Below are 16,376 nucleotides of genomic sequence, written 5' to 3' on the forward strand. Positions count from 1 at the left end.
TGTTTTTGTGTGTATACGTATGTGTGTGAGTATGTGTGTGAGTATGTGTGTGAGTATGTGTGTGAGTATGTGTGTGAGTATGTGTGTGAGTATGTGTGTGAGTATGTGTGTGAGTATGTGTGTGGGTATGTGTTTGAGTATGTGTGTGAGTATGTGTGTGAGTATGTGTGTGAGTATGTGTGTGAGTATGTGTGTGAGTATGTGTGGTGTTGCGTGTGTGTTTATTGTAAACAACTCCAGGTAAACAAATTTGAGTGCAGCTGTGTCATCCGGAAGAGGAGGATCTATACGAGAGGGAGGGCTAGAGAGAGAGAGAGAGAGAGAGAGAGAGAGAGAGAGAGAGAGAGAGAGAGAGAGAGAAATGAAGGGTCTAATGCTTTTGTCCAACCTACGCGTCGTAAAATTGTTTTTACTTCTACATTTATTTTGTTTTAAACGTACATTTTGTCGATTACATTCATTTTATACATTTATCTCTGTTTGTCTTACATCTTTGTGGTATACTTTTGTAGTGTATACTCTCGAAGATGTTTGTTTTCTACAGCTGCCTCAAACATTGGTACGTTGGTGGTTGGTGGGTGCTCTGGTGTGGTGTGCTCTTTGTTTCCCTTCAAATATCTGTTGTCCTGATCTTTCCTTCCTCTTTTTTGTGCTTTTTTTGTCACTCTCTCGAAGCACCTCTAATCTTCGACACTTATAAATATTACCATACTATTGTGTTGCAAGAGCCGTAAAACTCTTACTAAAACTAATTGTAAAAGTGCATTGGTATTATGCATTGTCTCATGTGCAATTTGTTGCTTGTATTTGCTGAATAACTTTGACCTAAACATTTGTCTTCAGAATCTTTGCCTCCTGACAACGGAAACAACAACGGCGATGACGACGATGATCTGGGAGAAGCTGAGATAATAATCATTGCCATAGCGGTAGCGTTCTGCGTTGTTGCTGTGGTGGTCGTGGCCTTCAAATTGTGGGAGGCCAACAGGAATAAATCGGCCGTACGTATGGCTTTTTCCTTCCCTCATCCATCCCCCCCCCCTATCCTTTTTCGACCTTTGTTCCTTTTTCTCCTCTCCTTGCCCCTCTTTCTCCTCTCGTCACCCCTCTTTCTCTTCTCCTTGCATCTCTTTCTCCTCCCCTACATCTATCTATCTATCTATCTATCTATCTATCTATCTATCTATCTATCTATCTATCTATCTATCTATCTATCTACAGACAGACAGACAGACAGACAGACAGACAGAGTTACTCTACATAAAAAACCCACCCCACCTCACCCACACACACACATGGAAATTTAGCTTACATCTTCTGCTTACAGTAGCAAAGAACCAATGTCTTGGGTGCTTCGATGTCGCACCCAGTAGACTCGAGTTCGATTCCCGAGAGGAAAGAAATATCTTTATAGAGTAAATCAGTCTTTATGGTGTGATGCTGCATCCCTCTCAGTCCTGATTGGATGATCTAAATTGTGCCGATAAGGGTACTTAAAAAACACATACATTTAAATTTCAAATCTTTAATTTTCAGAGGTAAAGTTTAAGGGCTTGACCATTGTACAATAGGCACTAACCCATTCCTTAATCATCAGAGCTGGGTTGAAACGAAAGAAGAAGAAAATATTTGTGAGTCAGCGTGGTGGAATCAGGCTCTCGTCAAAATAATCAAAATGAAGAAACCTGCATTTTTCCGCAGGTTTTTGAATTTTTATCAAATTTTAGTTTTTTGGCTCAACACTTTTCATGCCCAATAAAGAACTCATTTCTGTGTGTATTTTTCTGAAAAACGTTGATTAAAGGCACAAAAAATGTAAATTTTAAGTTACCAAGGACTTTTAAGCTAAAGAAATAACTAATCTTTAGCCACCATTTTCTCGATATTTTTTGGTCTCTGAAAATAGACGACCCCTACCTCTTTTATTCACAAATATCTCGACTTGTATTCAAGATAAATGGGTATTTTTTCATACAAATAAAGACAATTGAACAAGCTTTAAGATGATACCAATAACTCTACATGCCCCAAAATTGACGAGAGCCTGATTCCACCACGCTACCTCACATTTAATATTTTTAAAAGACAGCAATACGCAAGCAAACCACTAACACTGCAATCAGCTGTCGATGCGAGAAATCCATGTCTGAGAACATGGTCAGAGTGTAGCAGCCGCTCTCCTGTCTTATGGTGGCTATGTGACGTAGAAGCTCCTCCATGGGGGCGGCCATCTTGTCTGGGTCGAGGTTATAGAAGAGGACACACCTGGATGGTGGAACAAGGTTTCAAACTGACTTGGAACACACATCTGGTATTCTGATGATTAGAATTGTATGATTTTCTAGCCTACAAAGTAAAATAGATAGATGATGGAGTGTCGGAAAAAAATTCTAATGTAATACGTTGCATTGTGTTTCGTTATATATGAGGGAGTGAATGAGTGTTTAAGTGTGAGGGGGGGAAGAGAACAATGAGGGAGGGGGGAGCAAGACAGACAGACAGACAGACAGACAGACAGACAGACAGACAGACAGACAGACAGACAGACAGACAGACAGACAGACAGACAGACAGATAAACAGACAGAGAATATGTTGCGTTGATATGAAGGGCCACAGAATCTGGAGCAGTACAGGTTCCAATTCTTCCAACAACTAGCCAATTAAGTTAAAAGTACCTATCTTATCTTATCTTATCTTTTCGTATTTTGTCTTACCATATCTATCACAGAAAAGTTCTGTCAAGTTAAAATTATCGATTCTTATCTTTTCTTACCATATCCTTCACGATAAAGGGCGAGATTCAGAGTCTGTTCACTTAATCGTAAAGCGTTCGAAGCAAGCTTTCTAGGCAACCATTTCGTTTGATTTTAACTAAATTTTTAGGGACGCTTACTATATGCACCCTTGGCATTATAAGAATTCTTCGTGGACACATAAAAAGCGACTGGTTAATTACTTACTCAATCTCATTAATATAGCACATTTAGTATTTACAGTGCCCATAACCCAAAGAAACAATTTGATACAGCTGCAATGTAGTTTGAATCTTAGAAAACAAACGGGGGCTCTCGTGGTCTAGAGGTTACAGTGTTTGCCTCTCAATCAATAGGTCCCGGGTTCGAAACCTGACTGTGGCAGAAAATTTTCTTCTGCCACCTCCTTTCCTGCTCTCTAACCATGTTCTGTCGTCTGCTTTCGTCTTCAGTTTCTGCCCCCACCTCCACCCATTTGCTCCTTCCTCTGGGCTCTTGACTCTTTCTCAGCCTTTCTACTGCTACTCGTTGGCTGTCTTTCAGCCACCTCCCCTGATCTTAGGGTAGGTAAGATCTAACACATAACCTTCTCAGATAAAGGCGAAAAATCTCGGAGGTCCTGTGTGCAAGTTGCGTACGTTAAAGATCCCTTGGTGGTCCAAAATCGATAGAAGTAGGATTCGGCATCCATCCGGACAAAATTCAAAATTAATTCCTACCAAACTAAAAATGCTTAATGTGTCCAGTGCGCTCATATGACCTTATGCAGTTTGAGAGCGCCATAAAACACTTACCAAACAGAAAATAAACCTTTCTTTAGAGCAGTAAATCGCAATGTTAAACGGTGAAATTCAATTCTGCACCCAGGTGTTGGCGTGTTGTGACGTCCAGTGGATAGGTCACTCATACTAAAAGGACGTGCAGTTGAGCAGTAAAACAAAAAGTATCTAAAGCAATGGGGGGTTGCAGCTAAATCGTTTTAATTTTTCCTGCTACTGTACTTTTTTATTGGACCTAGATCTACTACTTTTATTGGACAAAAAGAACTCGGCAACAGTTTTATCTTTTCAGTTGAGCAGCCCATAATATCAAGTGTACAGATTGCTCTACTGCACAAAATACATGTACAACAATTCTGACATGTATGCAGTGACGTCAAGACATAATTGAGAGATAGCAGTGCAAACGTGGGCAAGCTATAATAATGTGAGGCATCGTGGTGAAATCAGGCACTCGTCAAAATTGTGAATTCATAGAAATTGACATTTTTCAATCCTTTGGACAATTTTCATCGAAATCTTTGTTTTGAATTCATCACCTTGTATGTCCACTTAAAACCAAATCCCTGTGTCGATTTTATAGAAAAGCTTTTCCATTAGAAGGACTGCACAACTTTGGAAGTGATCAAACTTTGCAGGCCTTATATTCACTAACTTTGTCTCTGACACTAGGTGACCCCCACCTCTTTCAATTGCAAATATCTCGACTTCTTTTCAAGATCGATGCGTATTTTTTTTCTCACAAAAAGCAAGGAAAATAAACAGGTTTTAAGATTATATCAATAACGCCATTTGCCCAAAATTTTTACGAACGCCTGATTCCACTGCGTCGTGACAAATGTTTACCTGTACTCGCATTCTTCGAGGACCGTGCTCAAAGCCCCAGTCTGTTGTTGACACCATTCCGGGAACGAGACGCCTGTTTTCTTCTTCTTCATATCAAACGATTCGCCATAAGTGAACACAACCACACAGAAATCTCTGATCACGTTGGGGTCGAGTATGGACCTGAGAGAGGCCAACGTCTCCTGCTCTTCCTGTGTGAAGCGATTGCCGTACTTGAGCACGAGAAGGAAGGCGTCGACGCCCTCTGGGCATTGGAGGATGCCAGTCCTTGTATCTTCGCAAGCTTTGCTGGGGGGGGGGGGGGGGGGAGAGCAGAAGGAAACACGGTTCACTTTCTTCACTTTGCTTAGTTAGCTGTTGTTGTTGTCGTCGTCGTTGTTGTTGTTTCTGTTGTTGTTGTTGTTGTTGTTGTTGTTGTTGTTGTTGTTGTTGTTGTTTTTGTTGTTGTTGTTGTTGTTGTTGCTGTCGTTGCTGTCGTTGCTGGGAGTTCTGTTTTTTGTTGAAGTTAAGTTGCTGCTGTTAAGTATTCATACAGATGCTCTACTGACTCCCTGTTAGAGCAAAGGACTAGGAGGGAAAACATTCAAAGAAACATGGATATTCCATTAGAATTTACTGACCAAGTCGGTCAACAAAAGGGCGTCAGTGATTAACACAAAGGGCATCATGTACAGGCTGTTGTTTTTCGTTGCTGTTGTTTTCGTTTTGTTTTTAAATCGACTATTTACCAAATTGAGCGAAGACACGTCAACCACGATGGACACTCATCGCGGTCCATTCCCTCTGCCTACTCCCGTACACTCGAAATGTTCAAACAAGCTGCACACGTACATAAAATACAATAACGTCATACAATCACTGATGAAAACTGGGAAGCGTTATGTGTTGGGGGGGGGGGTAAATATACATGTTTAGAACTTGGGGGGGGAGGGGGTTGGTAAACATACATGTTTAGAACTTGGGGGGGGGAGGGGGTTGGTAAACATACATGTTTAGAACCTGAGGGGGGGGGGGGTATTTGCTTTCATTTGCTTTCGCATTTTTTTCTTTGTTGTTTCTTTAGGAGTGGCCTTTTATTTCTTTTTTTTTTAATGTAAGTGTAAGTATAAATCCGAGCGAATAGATGCTCATTTAGCTTATGCTAAAGGCTCTTTTATTAATTTACGCGCCATTTCCATGATATAGTGTTAATAGTATCTCCCTTGAAAAACAGATCCCATTTTTTTAGACGGAGGGGCATTTTGTGCTGGCCCTTTTTTCTGCATTGTCTAGTGCTTTATCCTTTTGTCTTCATTTTGATACAACAAGTCTGCTTTATCGATGAAACGAAAACGAGTTGTTTTTCTTCACATAATCGTCTTGTATTTTACCATTTTGTCTCCATTTCTTTTCAACAAGTCTGATACAATATTATTCAATTACTTAAGTCCAGTGACTGGTCTCTCCTAACAACACTTTCACCCTACAGTACATTGGTCTGGCACAACCCGTAGAGAACCCCTCCGCTACCTGACCATCAATGATTTATTTACAGAGGCACCAGCCATCCATGTCCAGGTGCTGTTTTAGCCTCCCCTCCGCTACCCAAAGGGTTAAAACGCCAGATATCAAAACTAACAGAAGACTTACCTGATGGCAGCCGCCGAGCTGAGGCGTGTGTCCGCCAGTCCTGGGCTGTCCACCACTCGGAAGTGTCGGCCCCCTCTCCTTGCAGTGGCCACCTGGCAGAGAGACAATGGTGCAAAGATAATTGTGAGGCAGCGTGGTAGAATCAGGCTCTAGTCAAAATAATCAAAGTGAAGAAACTTGCATTTTTTCCACAGGTTTATGAATTTTTATCAATTTTTGTTTTTTAGCTCGACACCTTTCATGCCCATTAAAGAACTCATTTCTGTTTGAATTTTCTTGAAAAACGTTGATTAAAGGCACAAAAATGTAAATTACCAGGAACTCTTAAGCTAAGGAAATAATTAATCTTTCGCAGCCTTTTTCGCACTTATTTTACCTTTGAAAACAGGTGACCCCCACCTCATTCTTTTGTAAATATCTCGACCTGTATTTATGATAAATGGATACTTTTTTCATCCTCATAAAGACAGGTGAACAAGCTTTAAGATGATACCAATAACTCTACATGCCCAAAAGTTGACGAGAGCCTGATTCCACCACGCTGCCTGACAATTGGGGCCATGTAGGTTATACACAGGTACGAGTCGTAGTATGGTCCTTGGTTGCGGCATACATCCTTTGTCCGGAAGCTTTCACTTTTCCACTCCCGCAATTCGAATTGAGTAATGTCCCCCCACAGAAGCAGTGCTCACTCTCATTTTATTTTGACGAAGAGAGTGCGAAGAGTTGATACCATAAAGTGTCAGTATTGTTTGTTTTAGAAAGGTTTCACGGCGCTCTCAACTGCATAAGGTCATATGAGCGCCAAGGGGTGGAAGTCAACAAAGAAGTTCAAACGGGGAATCAGGCTTACTCTGCTCACCTCTCTAGCCTCAACAGCCAAAAAATCTGCTTCGATTATCAAGGCTCCCCGAAAATAGCAGTTCACAAGAGAGTGACAAACATACAAAAGAAGTAAATGAAACATGACGATAGTAAGGATGAGGAAAGAAAAAGCAGCAGTTCCTCCTAGGTTGTTCGGCATAGTATGAGCATGACATTGATAAATCAGCCCATTTACAATTCTACTGTGCATAAGAACATATTAATATCCCCCCTTTGGGAATGGCCTAAAGACACTTCAGTCAGTAGCACTGCCCAGGTGGAGGAAGCAGTTTCAGTATGTTTTGTTTTGTTGTTGTTGTTTTTTGTGTTTTTTTAGTTTAGTAAGAGTTTTACGGCGCTCGCAACTGCATAAGGTCATATATTATGAACGCGCGTTTGTTTTGTTCCAAAGAAGTTAGTGAAAATACAAGTTATAAGTAAATGTACACTGCTAACTTCTTCCGATAAAGCGTCAATAAAGTATAACTAGGGAGGTTTGATAACGGTTTATTGTTTTGTTTTAAAAGTGTTTTACGGCGCTCGCAGATGCATAAGGTCATATTATGAGCACACGGGACATATTAAACATTTTATTTGGTAGGAATCAATTTTGAATTTTACCCGGGTGGCGACCGAAACCTACTCTAATCGATTTAGAATCGCCACGGCATCTTTAACGTGTACACCTTGCACACGGCGGGACCTCAAAGATTTTTTACTTTTACCTGAGAAGGCTAGGTGCTGAATCTTACCTGGCTTAAGATCAGTGGCGTGGCGGCTGAAAGACAGCCTATAACTACGGTGTTCGCCTCTCATTCAATAGGTTCCGGGTTCGAAACCTGACAGCGATGGAACATTTCATTCTCCAAAAGTTTCTCTTTCACCTCCTTTCCTCCTCTCTAACCAAGTTCTGTCGTTTGCTTTCGTCTCCACTTTCTACCCCCTCCCCTTTACCCCCTTCTCTGGGCTTCTGATTCTTTCTGTAGCCTTTCTGCTGTTACTCATTGGCTCCGTCATACTGCTGTCTCTCAGCCACACCCCTGATCTTTTGGTAGGTGAAATCTAAAACTTAACCTTCTCGGATAAGGGCAAAAAATCTCAGAGGTATGATGTACAAGTTGCGCACGTTAAAGATCCCTTGGTGATCCTAAAATCGATAAGAGTAGGCTTCGGTCGCCACCCGGAAAACATTAAAAATGTGTCCTGCGCGCTCATCTGACCTTTGATGGTTAGGAGCGCAGTAAAACACTTACCAAAAAAAGGTCTAAATAACATTAAGTCAAATAGCAATAATATGCAGATGTGCACATATAACACACACATTCGCGCGCGCGCGTGCGCTCATACATACACACATACACACGCGTGCACGCACGCACGCACGCACGCACGCACGCACGCACGCACACAAACAAACAAACACACACACACAGACACACACTCACACACACTCACACGCACACACACACACACACACACACACACACACACACACACACACACACACACACATACACACATACACACACGTACAAACACACATACACACATACATACACACATACATACATACATACATACATACATACATACATACATACATACATACATACATACATACATACATACATACATACATACATACATACATACATACATACATACATACATACATACATACATACATACATGGAAAGCACTATTCCCAGTGACACTGGGGATAGGCCCAGAAACTATTCCCAGTACTGGGAATAGGCCCAGAAACCACTGGCAAGAGGGCCTAGGGCAGAATTGTTCCCAGTGTCACTGGGAATAGGCCCAGAAACTATTCCCAGTGACACTGAGAACAGACAGGCCCATTAGATCTAGATCTATTTGTTCCCACACTGATCTACATGGGCATTATGGTGATGGGTTACTAAATACTAGACTAGATCTATATATCTACATCTATAGGTCTAGATCTAAATTCTAGATCTAACTAAACTAAAGTAGATTCTGGTGTGAGTTGAAGAATTTTTTTTAAAAAGAAAAAGGAATTATCGTTCTATGCTTGCTTGTTATTCAGTCGTAATTTAAATGTACGTGTAAAACAAGATCTAGATCTGCTGAGAACAGACAGGCCCATTAGATCTATTATTCCCACACTGATCTACATGGGCAGGATGCTGATGGGTTACTAAATACTAGACTTATATATCTAATGCAGATATAGACTCACAAATACTCACACACACTCACACACACTCACACACACTCACACACACTCACACACACTCACACACACTCACACACACTCACACACACTCACACACACACACAAACCAATACACCCACATACACGACATGTATAAACATTACGCAGTGGCCATGCAGGCCGTACACCAAACCACTCACCTGAACATTGATGGTCGCCGATTCTGCATTGTCTGAAACCCCGAAAGCCTCTTTGCCCAAAATGGTGTTCCCGGTAGAGCTTTTTCCGTGTCCGGTTTTCCCGATCAAGAACAGATTGTAATCCACAATGCTACTCGCGTACCTCCAATTGGGCACGTCTCCCGGCCTGCGATGGGGACAAATGCAAGAGCGTTTGAGTGAGGTATTGACTCTCTAAGGACAGATCCGACACATGATACGGGGTTTCCCAGACTCGATGACCGCCAAATAAAAAAGCTACATAAAACAACCAACAATAAAATGTAGCAGAGTTCTTTGGTAAAAACACAAAGATGTCATTCGGACAGATATCTACGCAATAAATTACCAGAAAACAGAATCTGTACTGGTGCTGTAAGCTTTACATCATGTTTACAATGATGGCGTCGGTGGCCTAGTGGTTAGGCTCTCGGACTCGCAACCGTAAGGTCGTGGGTTCGAATTCTGTCAGGGACCTGATGTTGTGTCCTTGGGAAAGGCACTTTACACGAGTTTTCCTCACTTCACCCAGGTGGGAATGGGTACCCAGCTATAGGCAGTGAAAGATCTTGTCAGTTTGTTAGTGTTTGAGCGCTTAATCAGCTGCTTGCACTGTATGCTTCCCGGGAAGCTGAGAATGTTTCGGAGTGTTCTATGGTCTGCTGGGGTAATAATATAGTGTAAAGCGCATAGAGCTTTCTTTCGAGCGGGGATATGCGCTATACAAATGCTATCTATTATCTATTATTATTATTACGACAGATACTCTACATGGCCCTCATCACACGCAAGGCATTTCTGTGTTATGACTTTTTAAAAATAATCATGTGTAGTGTTGTGGCGGGGTAGCTCTGACCGGCTTCTTGACTCGATATATTACTGAGTTCCGGAAGGATTTGAAATTTAAGATTTGGTCTATGAGATATCAATAATCATGTGTAGCGTTGTGGCGGGGTAGCTCTCACCGGCTCCTTGTCTCGACTTCTGAGTTCCGGAAGGATTTGAAATTTGAGATTTGGTCTATGAGATATCAATAATCATGTGTAGCGTTGTGGCGGGGTAGCTTTCACCGGCTCCTTGTCTCGACTTCTGAGTTCCGGAAGGATTTGAAATTTGAGATTTGGTCTATGGGATATCTGCAAAGAAAAACAGCCCAGTAGGTTCAAAACTGAACTCGATGGTGCTCACAGGTGCACTGTTAAAGAACTGATGACACGATCCCCAAATCTCCCCTTCAGCCAGGATAAGACACGTTTTGCAGTTTGAGTGGCTGCCTTATCTGTTTAAACCATTGCTAGTTTCTTACCTCATAACCACAGAACCATCGCATGGTTGGCCAGAACTGATTAAACACATTAAAATAATTATCTGCAGTGATGAATAATTTTGTGGCTCCGTCTTCAGCACAGAATCAAAATGGCCCTACGACACCTTAAGAGCTGAAAACTACCCATGCTGTTGCTTTTATCGTGCATGTCTCTCATACCTAAATCATCTGGTCGTTCTGGTGCCCGGCGCACACAATTCCCAGAGTTAACTTTTCTAGTCACGTAGAAATAGAAATGAGCCCCATCGCTAAGCAAACAGATTGTACCGTAGAAAACTCTCTCTCTCTCTCTCTCTCTCTCTCTCTCTCTCTCTCTTTCTCTCTCTCTCTCTCTCTCTCTCTCTCTCTCTCTCCCTCTCTCTCTCCGTATCTATTGTCTTAAAAAACCTACACACTCATCGTTTTTCTCTACAAAGCTTAATTTAGGTTTATTTGTAGATGTACAGAAATGTGACATGGTTTCATTTTCAAATCATGCCTTAAGATTCTGTGAGTCGGGAACATTGACAAGCCTAGTTCACAGGTACATCCTCGAACAGACTTCTTTAGCGTTATCGCGACCGACGCACGAACTGCTTCCACATTTCGAACTGTATTGTTAATGCTTAGCCCTTTCCTTAATGGCTTTCTGACAGACATCCTCGTACTTTGACCAAAATGTAAAAGTTTTTTAAAAAGTTGTTCCCGCATCCGATCCGGACATTGGGGATTGCCTTGTTAGTGAGACAACTTCCAGGGCCTTCGGCATATTGTGGTAGGGTGGCTAGTTCCTTTCCACCCCGCCTTTACTTCCCCAACTCGAAGTCAGGTACCCATTACTGCTGGGTGGGCAGGAAGGGGCGAAACTGTAGCAAACTGTACCACTCCCAAATTGCTCTTTCAAAAGGTGCACTAGATCTAGATCTGGAATCAACTCCTACTCTCTGCAATAACGTGCTTAAAGCATATTTGCGGACCTGGATTCGGCGTATTTCCGAACACAAAAAGCCTTTGCAGACTACTGCAAGACACGGCTGATGCAGCAGTGCTCCTTTATCGAGTTCAAATTTGAACATAGATTATGGCGTCCAGATGATCAAAGATAAGTCCTTTCAGATTTGGTGCAGATACGCGCTAAATTTGAGAAGTTTTTGTTTTCTCGGCGGTTATCGAGTTTGAGACATTAGGTGTTTTACTTTGTTCGCAACACATAACAATTATAATTTGATTATTGAGTAAAAGGTAAGCTAAGCACGATAGGCCAATCGAAGACTTTTTTTTTTAACGCGATTTACTGCCATTACTTATAGGGTTGTTTTCTGAACATTTAAAACAACAGCAGCAGCTAACTAGAGAAAAACAGCTCGTCAGTCGTGTTGATCAGGTGATAAAGTAAAAGCCTTTGCTAGATGCCAATTCAAAGAGGGTTTGTGAAGGTGTGCGCATAAAACATGAAGTAATGAAGGTTTTACCGGTAATACATTTTTTTAAAGAACGGGAGAGCTTCAAAGGAGTAAAAATGTGAGGCAGTGTGGTGAAATCAGACTCTCGTCAAAATAATCAAAGTAAATAAACTTGAATTTTTCCGCAGGTTTGTGAATTGTTATCAGATTTTTGTTTTTTGGCTCAACACCTTTCATGCCCATTAAAGAACTCATTTCTGTTTGGGTTTTTCTGAAAAATGTTGATTAAAGGCACAAAAAATGTAAATTTTTAGTTGCCACGGACTCTAAAGTTAAAAAGTAACTAATCTTAGGCGACATTTTCTCACTAATTTTAATTCTGAAAACAGGTGACCTCCACCTCCTTCATTTGCAAATATTTCGACTTGTATTCAAGACAAATGGATAATTTTTTTCATCCAAATAAAGACAAGTGAACAAACTCTAAGATGATACCAATAACTCTACATGCCCAAAAAATGACGGGAGCCTGATTCCACCACGCTGCCTCACAAATGCTGATACTCACCTGTACATACTTTTAGCGCTGGGGGCCAGTTTGGGTATTTTGTTGTTATGTGTGCCGGTGCGTCTCTCGTTGTGGATTACTGGTTTAGAAAAAAATATCAGTTTGACTATGTGATAGTCATTAATGTCGACTAAACAGTGCTAAGCGAGTCACTTGGGTGTTTTTCTTTTCTTGGTGTAGCACCGTCCAGTTTGCCCGTACAGCTGAGCCCAAGCGAGATAGTCACAGTAACTATGTACAAGCCATATAGATAGAAGGAAAAAAGCTGTTTTAAAAAATCAAAACACCAACTAAACTTCAAACAGATCTTTTAAAAAGAAATCAAGAAATTAAAAAATGTTTCTCTATTGAAGTAATAAATGTAAGAAATTTCGAGCTCCAGTAAATAATGATATGTCTATAATACTGACTCTACTAGTTCATCTGTCAATGTCTGACGTTTTCAAAGCATCTGTACCGGAGGTTTTATTTTCAGTAAAATAGAAGATGCTTTATTTATTTAGTGGCATCGGTGGCCGAGTGGTTAGGCTCTCGGACTCGCAACCGTAAAGTCGTGGGTTCGAATCCAATCAGGAGCCCGACGTTGTGTCGTTGGGAAAGGCACTTCGCACACATTTTCCTCACTTCCCCCAGGTGGAAATGGGTACCCAGCTATAGACAGTGAAAGATCTTGTCAGTTTGATAGTGTTAGAGCACGTGAAATCCGCAGCTTGCACTGTACGCTTCCGCGGAAGCCGAGAATGTTTCAGAGTGTTCTCAGAGGGTCTTCTGGGGTAATAATGGTTGTACAGCGCATAGAGCATGCTCTTGAGCATGGATATGCTCTATATAAATGCAATTATTATTATTACTATTATTATTATTTGTGATTTTGATGTGACCAATGAGACTGATTCTCACAGAGAAGAGTTTGTCTTGTTTGAGCTTTCAAAGGCTTCATCTCCACTTGTGGAAGGGCACAGCTCACGGGGTGATCTCTTAGCTTCAACAGTTCTAATTTGTAAAGCCCCATATCATAATGCGTTGCCCTCTGTGACTGCTATTCTCCAGATGAGTCTGTCGGACGCTAAGCTCTCCTAAGGCAAGGGCTGAATGTTGAAGTCAAACATTTGACAAAATTATTCAGACAGCACAACTTGGTTACATAATATAATTTCTTTGATTCTCGCTGCTGTCTGTCGTCTCCTCGCTCCCCAGCCTACGCTCCCGGCAGTGTTACTAATGAGGCCGAAAAAGCCAAGATAAGAAAATATTATTATTATTTTGTTACGTGAGACGTGCTTACAAAATGAGTTACTTCTCGCTATCCACATATGGAGACATTGGCCAAAAATCGACACTTGGGTCAAATTTGTAGATTTCTTATTGATGTCATATTTTTAAAGTACAACACGCCCTTTAGGTTTTCATACTTATAAATCGTAATAACTTCACCTATAAGCGTGATGTATCTATTTCCATGGAGATAAAATTGGAGAAGTTACTTATTTTGTCAGTACGCTTCACATATTCTTATTATGTGGGCCTCACCGACCGCTTACAACTTCGTCCCAGTGGCTGTCGAAATACCTGGCGCCAGCAGTCCCCTGACGACTCATTTACTTCAGAAAGTTGGCCGCCGATTCACAACTAACTAGGCTTTCTTAGACCTCAGAAGTCTCGACTCCTGCTGATCCCAGGGAAATAGTGTGAGCCGGTCTGAAGACACCAGGAACATCATATCGTTAAGCTTCGAAACGAGATATTATATCGGCTAGAAAATAGTCGGTGAGGTCAGTTCTTGTCGACTTTGAGTTATACAGGCGCACGCACACACACACAGACAAACACACACACACACACACACACACACACACACACACACACACTCACTCACACACACACACACACACACACACACACACACACACACACACAGAGAGAGAGAGAGAGAGAGAGAGAGAGAGAGAGAGAGAGAGAGAGAGAGAGAGAGAGAGAGAGAGTTTCTACTCAATTTGTTCCATAACTGTTGTGTGTTGTTCTTTGGCATTGCTAAAATTAGGCAACTTGCAAGCATTCAAGGCCCTTTATGTTCATTTGACTAACCAGTCTAAGTCTAGCCACCAGTAAGTTTGTGGTCCGTTTAGATTTTGGTCATCCAGACATGAATTATAAAATAATTACACATACTATTTTCCCCTAATGGCAGTCGTTGGGCCCCCCCCCCCCCCCGCCCCCCCCCTTATTTTTTTTTCCTTTGCACTACCCTCTTACCCCCCCCCCCCCCCCCCAATCTTTTACCTTGGCACCTACCCTCTTATCTCCCCGCATAAAGTTTGGAACAACTTGCTTTCTTTAGAAAAACTAGAAGGCGAAAGAGGAAAAGGTAGACCAACTGGAGTTGTAACTTTTTTCAAGAACTTCAGCAGATAGAGAGAACGGGGAAGACCAGGTACGGTAACGAACCATGACGGTCTGTTTTCACATCTGGCACCTGAAGAGGTAGAGGTAGGCTACAGTATTTCCCGGTCTTGGGTAATGCGTTCTCGGGAATTATCGGGAATTCCCGCAGTTACATCATAGCTTTTGCAGTGATCAGGATCGAACTTTCCCCTGATTACTACATTCTGATAAATTGTTAACTTACGTTTCGTGGTATGTCGGTGTGTCTGGTCTATACTTTGTCCGTTTTCACTCATTTCTTTACGAAGTGTGTTTATTTCTTGCCCTTCTCTGTCACCCCTTTTACCTGCTTGCCAACTCACGTCTGGACATCGACCAAGACCCCCCCCACACACACACACACACAAAGAGAGTGTGCCAGTGCAGGTTAAATATAGACTGCTATCGAGACCAGAGACCGTAAATACCGTATTTATAATAATAGATAGCATTTGTATAGCGCATATCCCCGCTCAGCAGCAGGCTCTATGCGCTTTACACTATATTATTTCCCCAACAGACCATAGAACACTCCGAAACATTCTCAGCTTCCCGGGAAGCATTTATAATCATTGATCGAGACTGGGCTGCATTGAACCCTGCCCTTGAATTCCGGCTTTACATCGCACATATTATTATGTTGTGCCTTTGGTTTCTTTGGGAACATCATATTATAATTATATACATGCATATTACGAGGTGCTCTTGAATAACACAAGGTTGGAAAATTTCAAATTATGCTCTAATGTGTATCAGTTGGAACAGTGCTGGGCTTTAGTGCGGATGACCCTGGTTCGAGACCTAATGGGGGTTTTTGAACTACGTTAGTTGTTTCCCCCACCTTTCACATTACATCCATAACGGATGGCTCCGCTATATAGAAAATGAAATTGGTGAAACATTCAGGGGTCCTGTCTCCTAAGTAAACTATCAGTGTTGAAAAGGGGCGCTAAACCTAAAGAGGTACACTGTGATTTTCCCGTTTGCCAAATGCACAATGTACACACAACATCAATGTATTGTCTGGCCACTGGAGATATTTTCTGTCTTGATTATAACAACTAATGTAAAAAATAATCTATTCAGTTTTAATTTCATTTTATTTCAACTTATTGAACTAATTATAGTCTTTTTCTCCTTGTTTTTTTATTTGGGGGAGGGGGAGGGGTGCTGTTGTCTAGGGACTACATCTGAAGTAACTATACATAAGAAAAAAAGGAGAAAAGAGAAACGTACCTTTAGTCACCAGTGTAGTAGTACCTGGTTCTGTCTCTGTCCCATCAGGTAAACCAAAGGAGTCTCCCTTCTTCCGTGTCAGCGTGCAATGGGCAAACCAAACATAACGTAATCTAGGGTTTTCCCGATTTACGAGTACCTTCGACCCGGCATG

General features: G+C 41.6%; 1 protein-coding gene across 1 annotated transcript in view; it reads right to left on the reverse strand.

Annotated features, from left to right (window-relative positions):
- The window catches only part of LOC101860149 (GTPase IMAP family member 7), a 20,418-nt gene extending 4,042 nt beyond the window's left edge, over positions 1 to 16,376 (reverse strand). The window contains exons 1-6 of the mRNA XM_005093007.3: positions 16,223 to 16,376; positions 12,566 to 12,644; positions 9,271 to 9,436; positions 6,010 to 6,101; positions 4,381 to 4,668; positions 2,113 to 2,265 (exon numbers count right to left, since the gene is read on the reverse strand). Coding sequence (XP_005093064.1) covers positions 2,113 to 2,265; positions 4,381 to 4,668; positions 6,010 to 6,101; positions 9,271 to 9,436; positions 12,566 to 12,573 — 707 coding nt within the window. The 5' untranslated portion in view covers positions 12,574 to 12,644; positions 16,223 to 16,376. The remainder of the gene's footprint in view (positions 1 to 2,112; positions 2,266 to 4,380; positions 4,669 to 6,009; positions 6,102 to 9,270; positions 9,437 to 12,565; positions 12,645 to 16,222) is intronic.

The sequence above is a fragment of the Aplysia californica genome, unplaced genomic scaffold (assembly GCF_000002075.1).
Source record: "Aplysia californica isolate F4 #8 unplaced genomic scaffold, AplCal3.0 scaffold00056, whole genome shotgun sequence".
NCBI lineage: Eukaryota > Metazoa > Mollusca > Gastropoda > Aplysiida > Aplysiidae > Aplysia > Aplysia californica.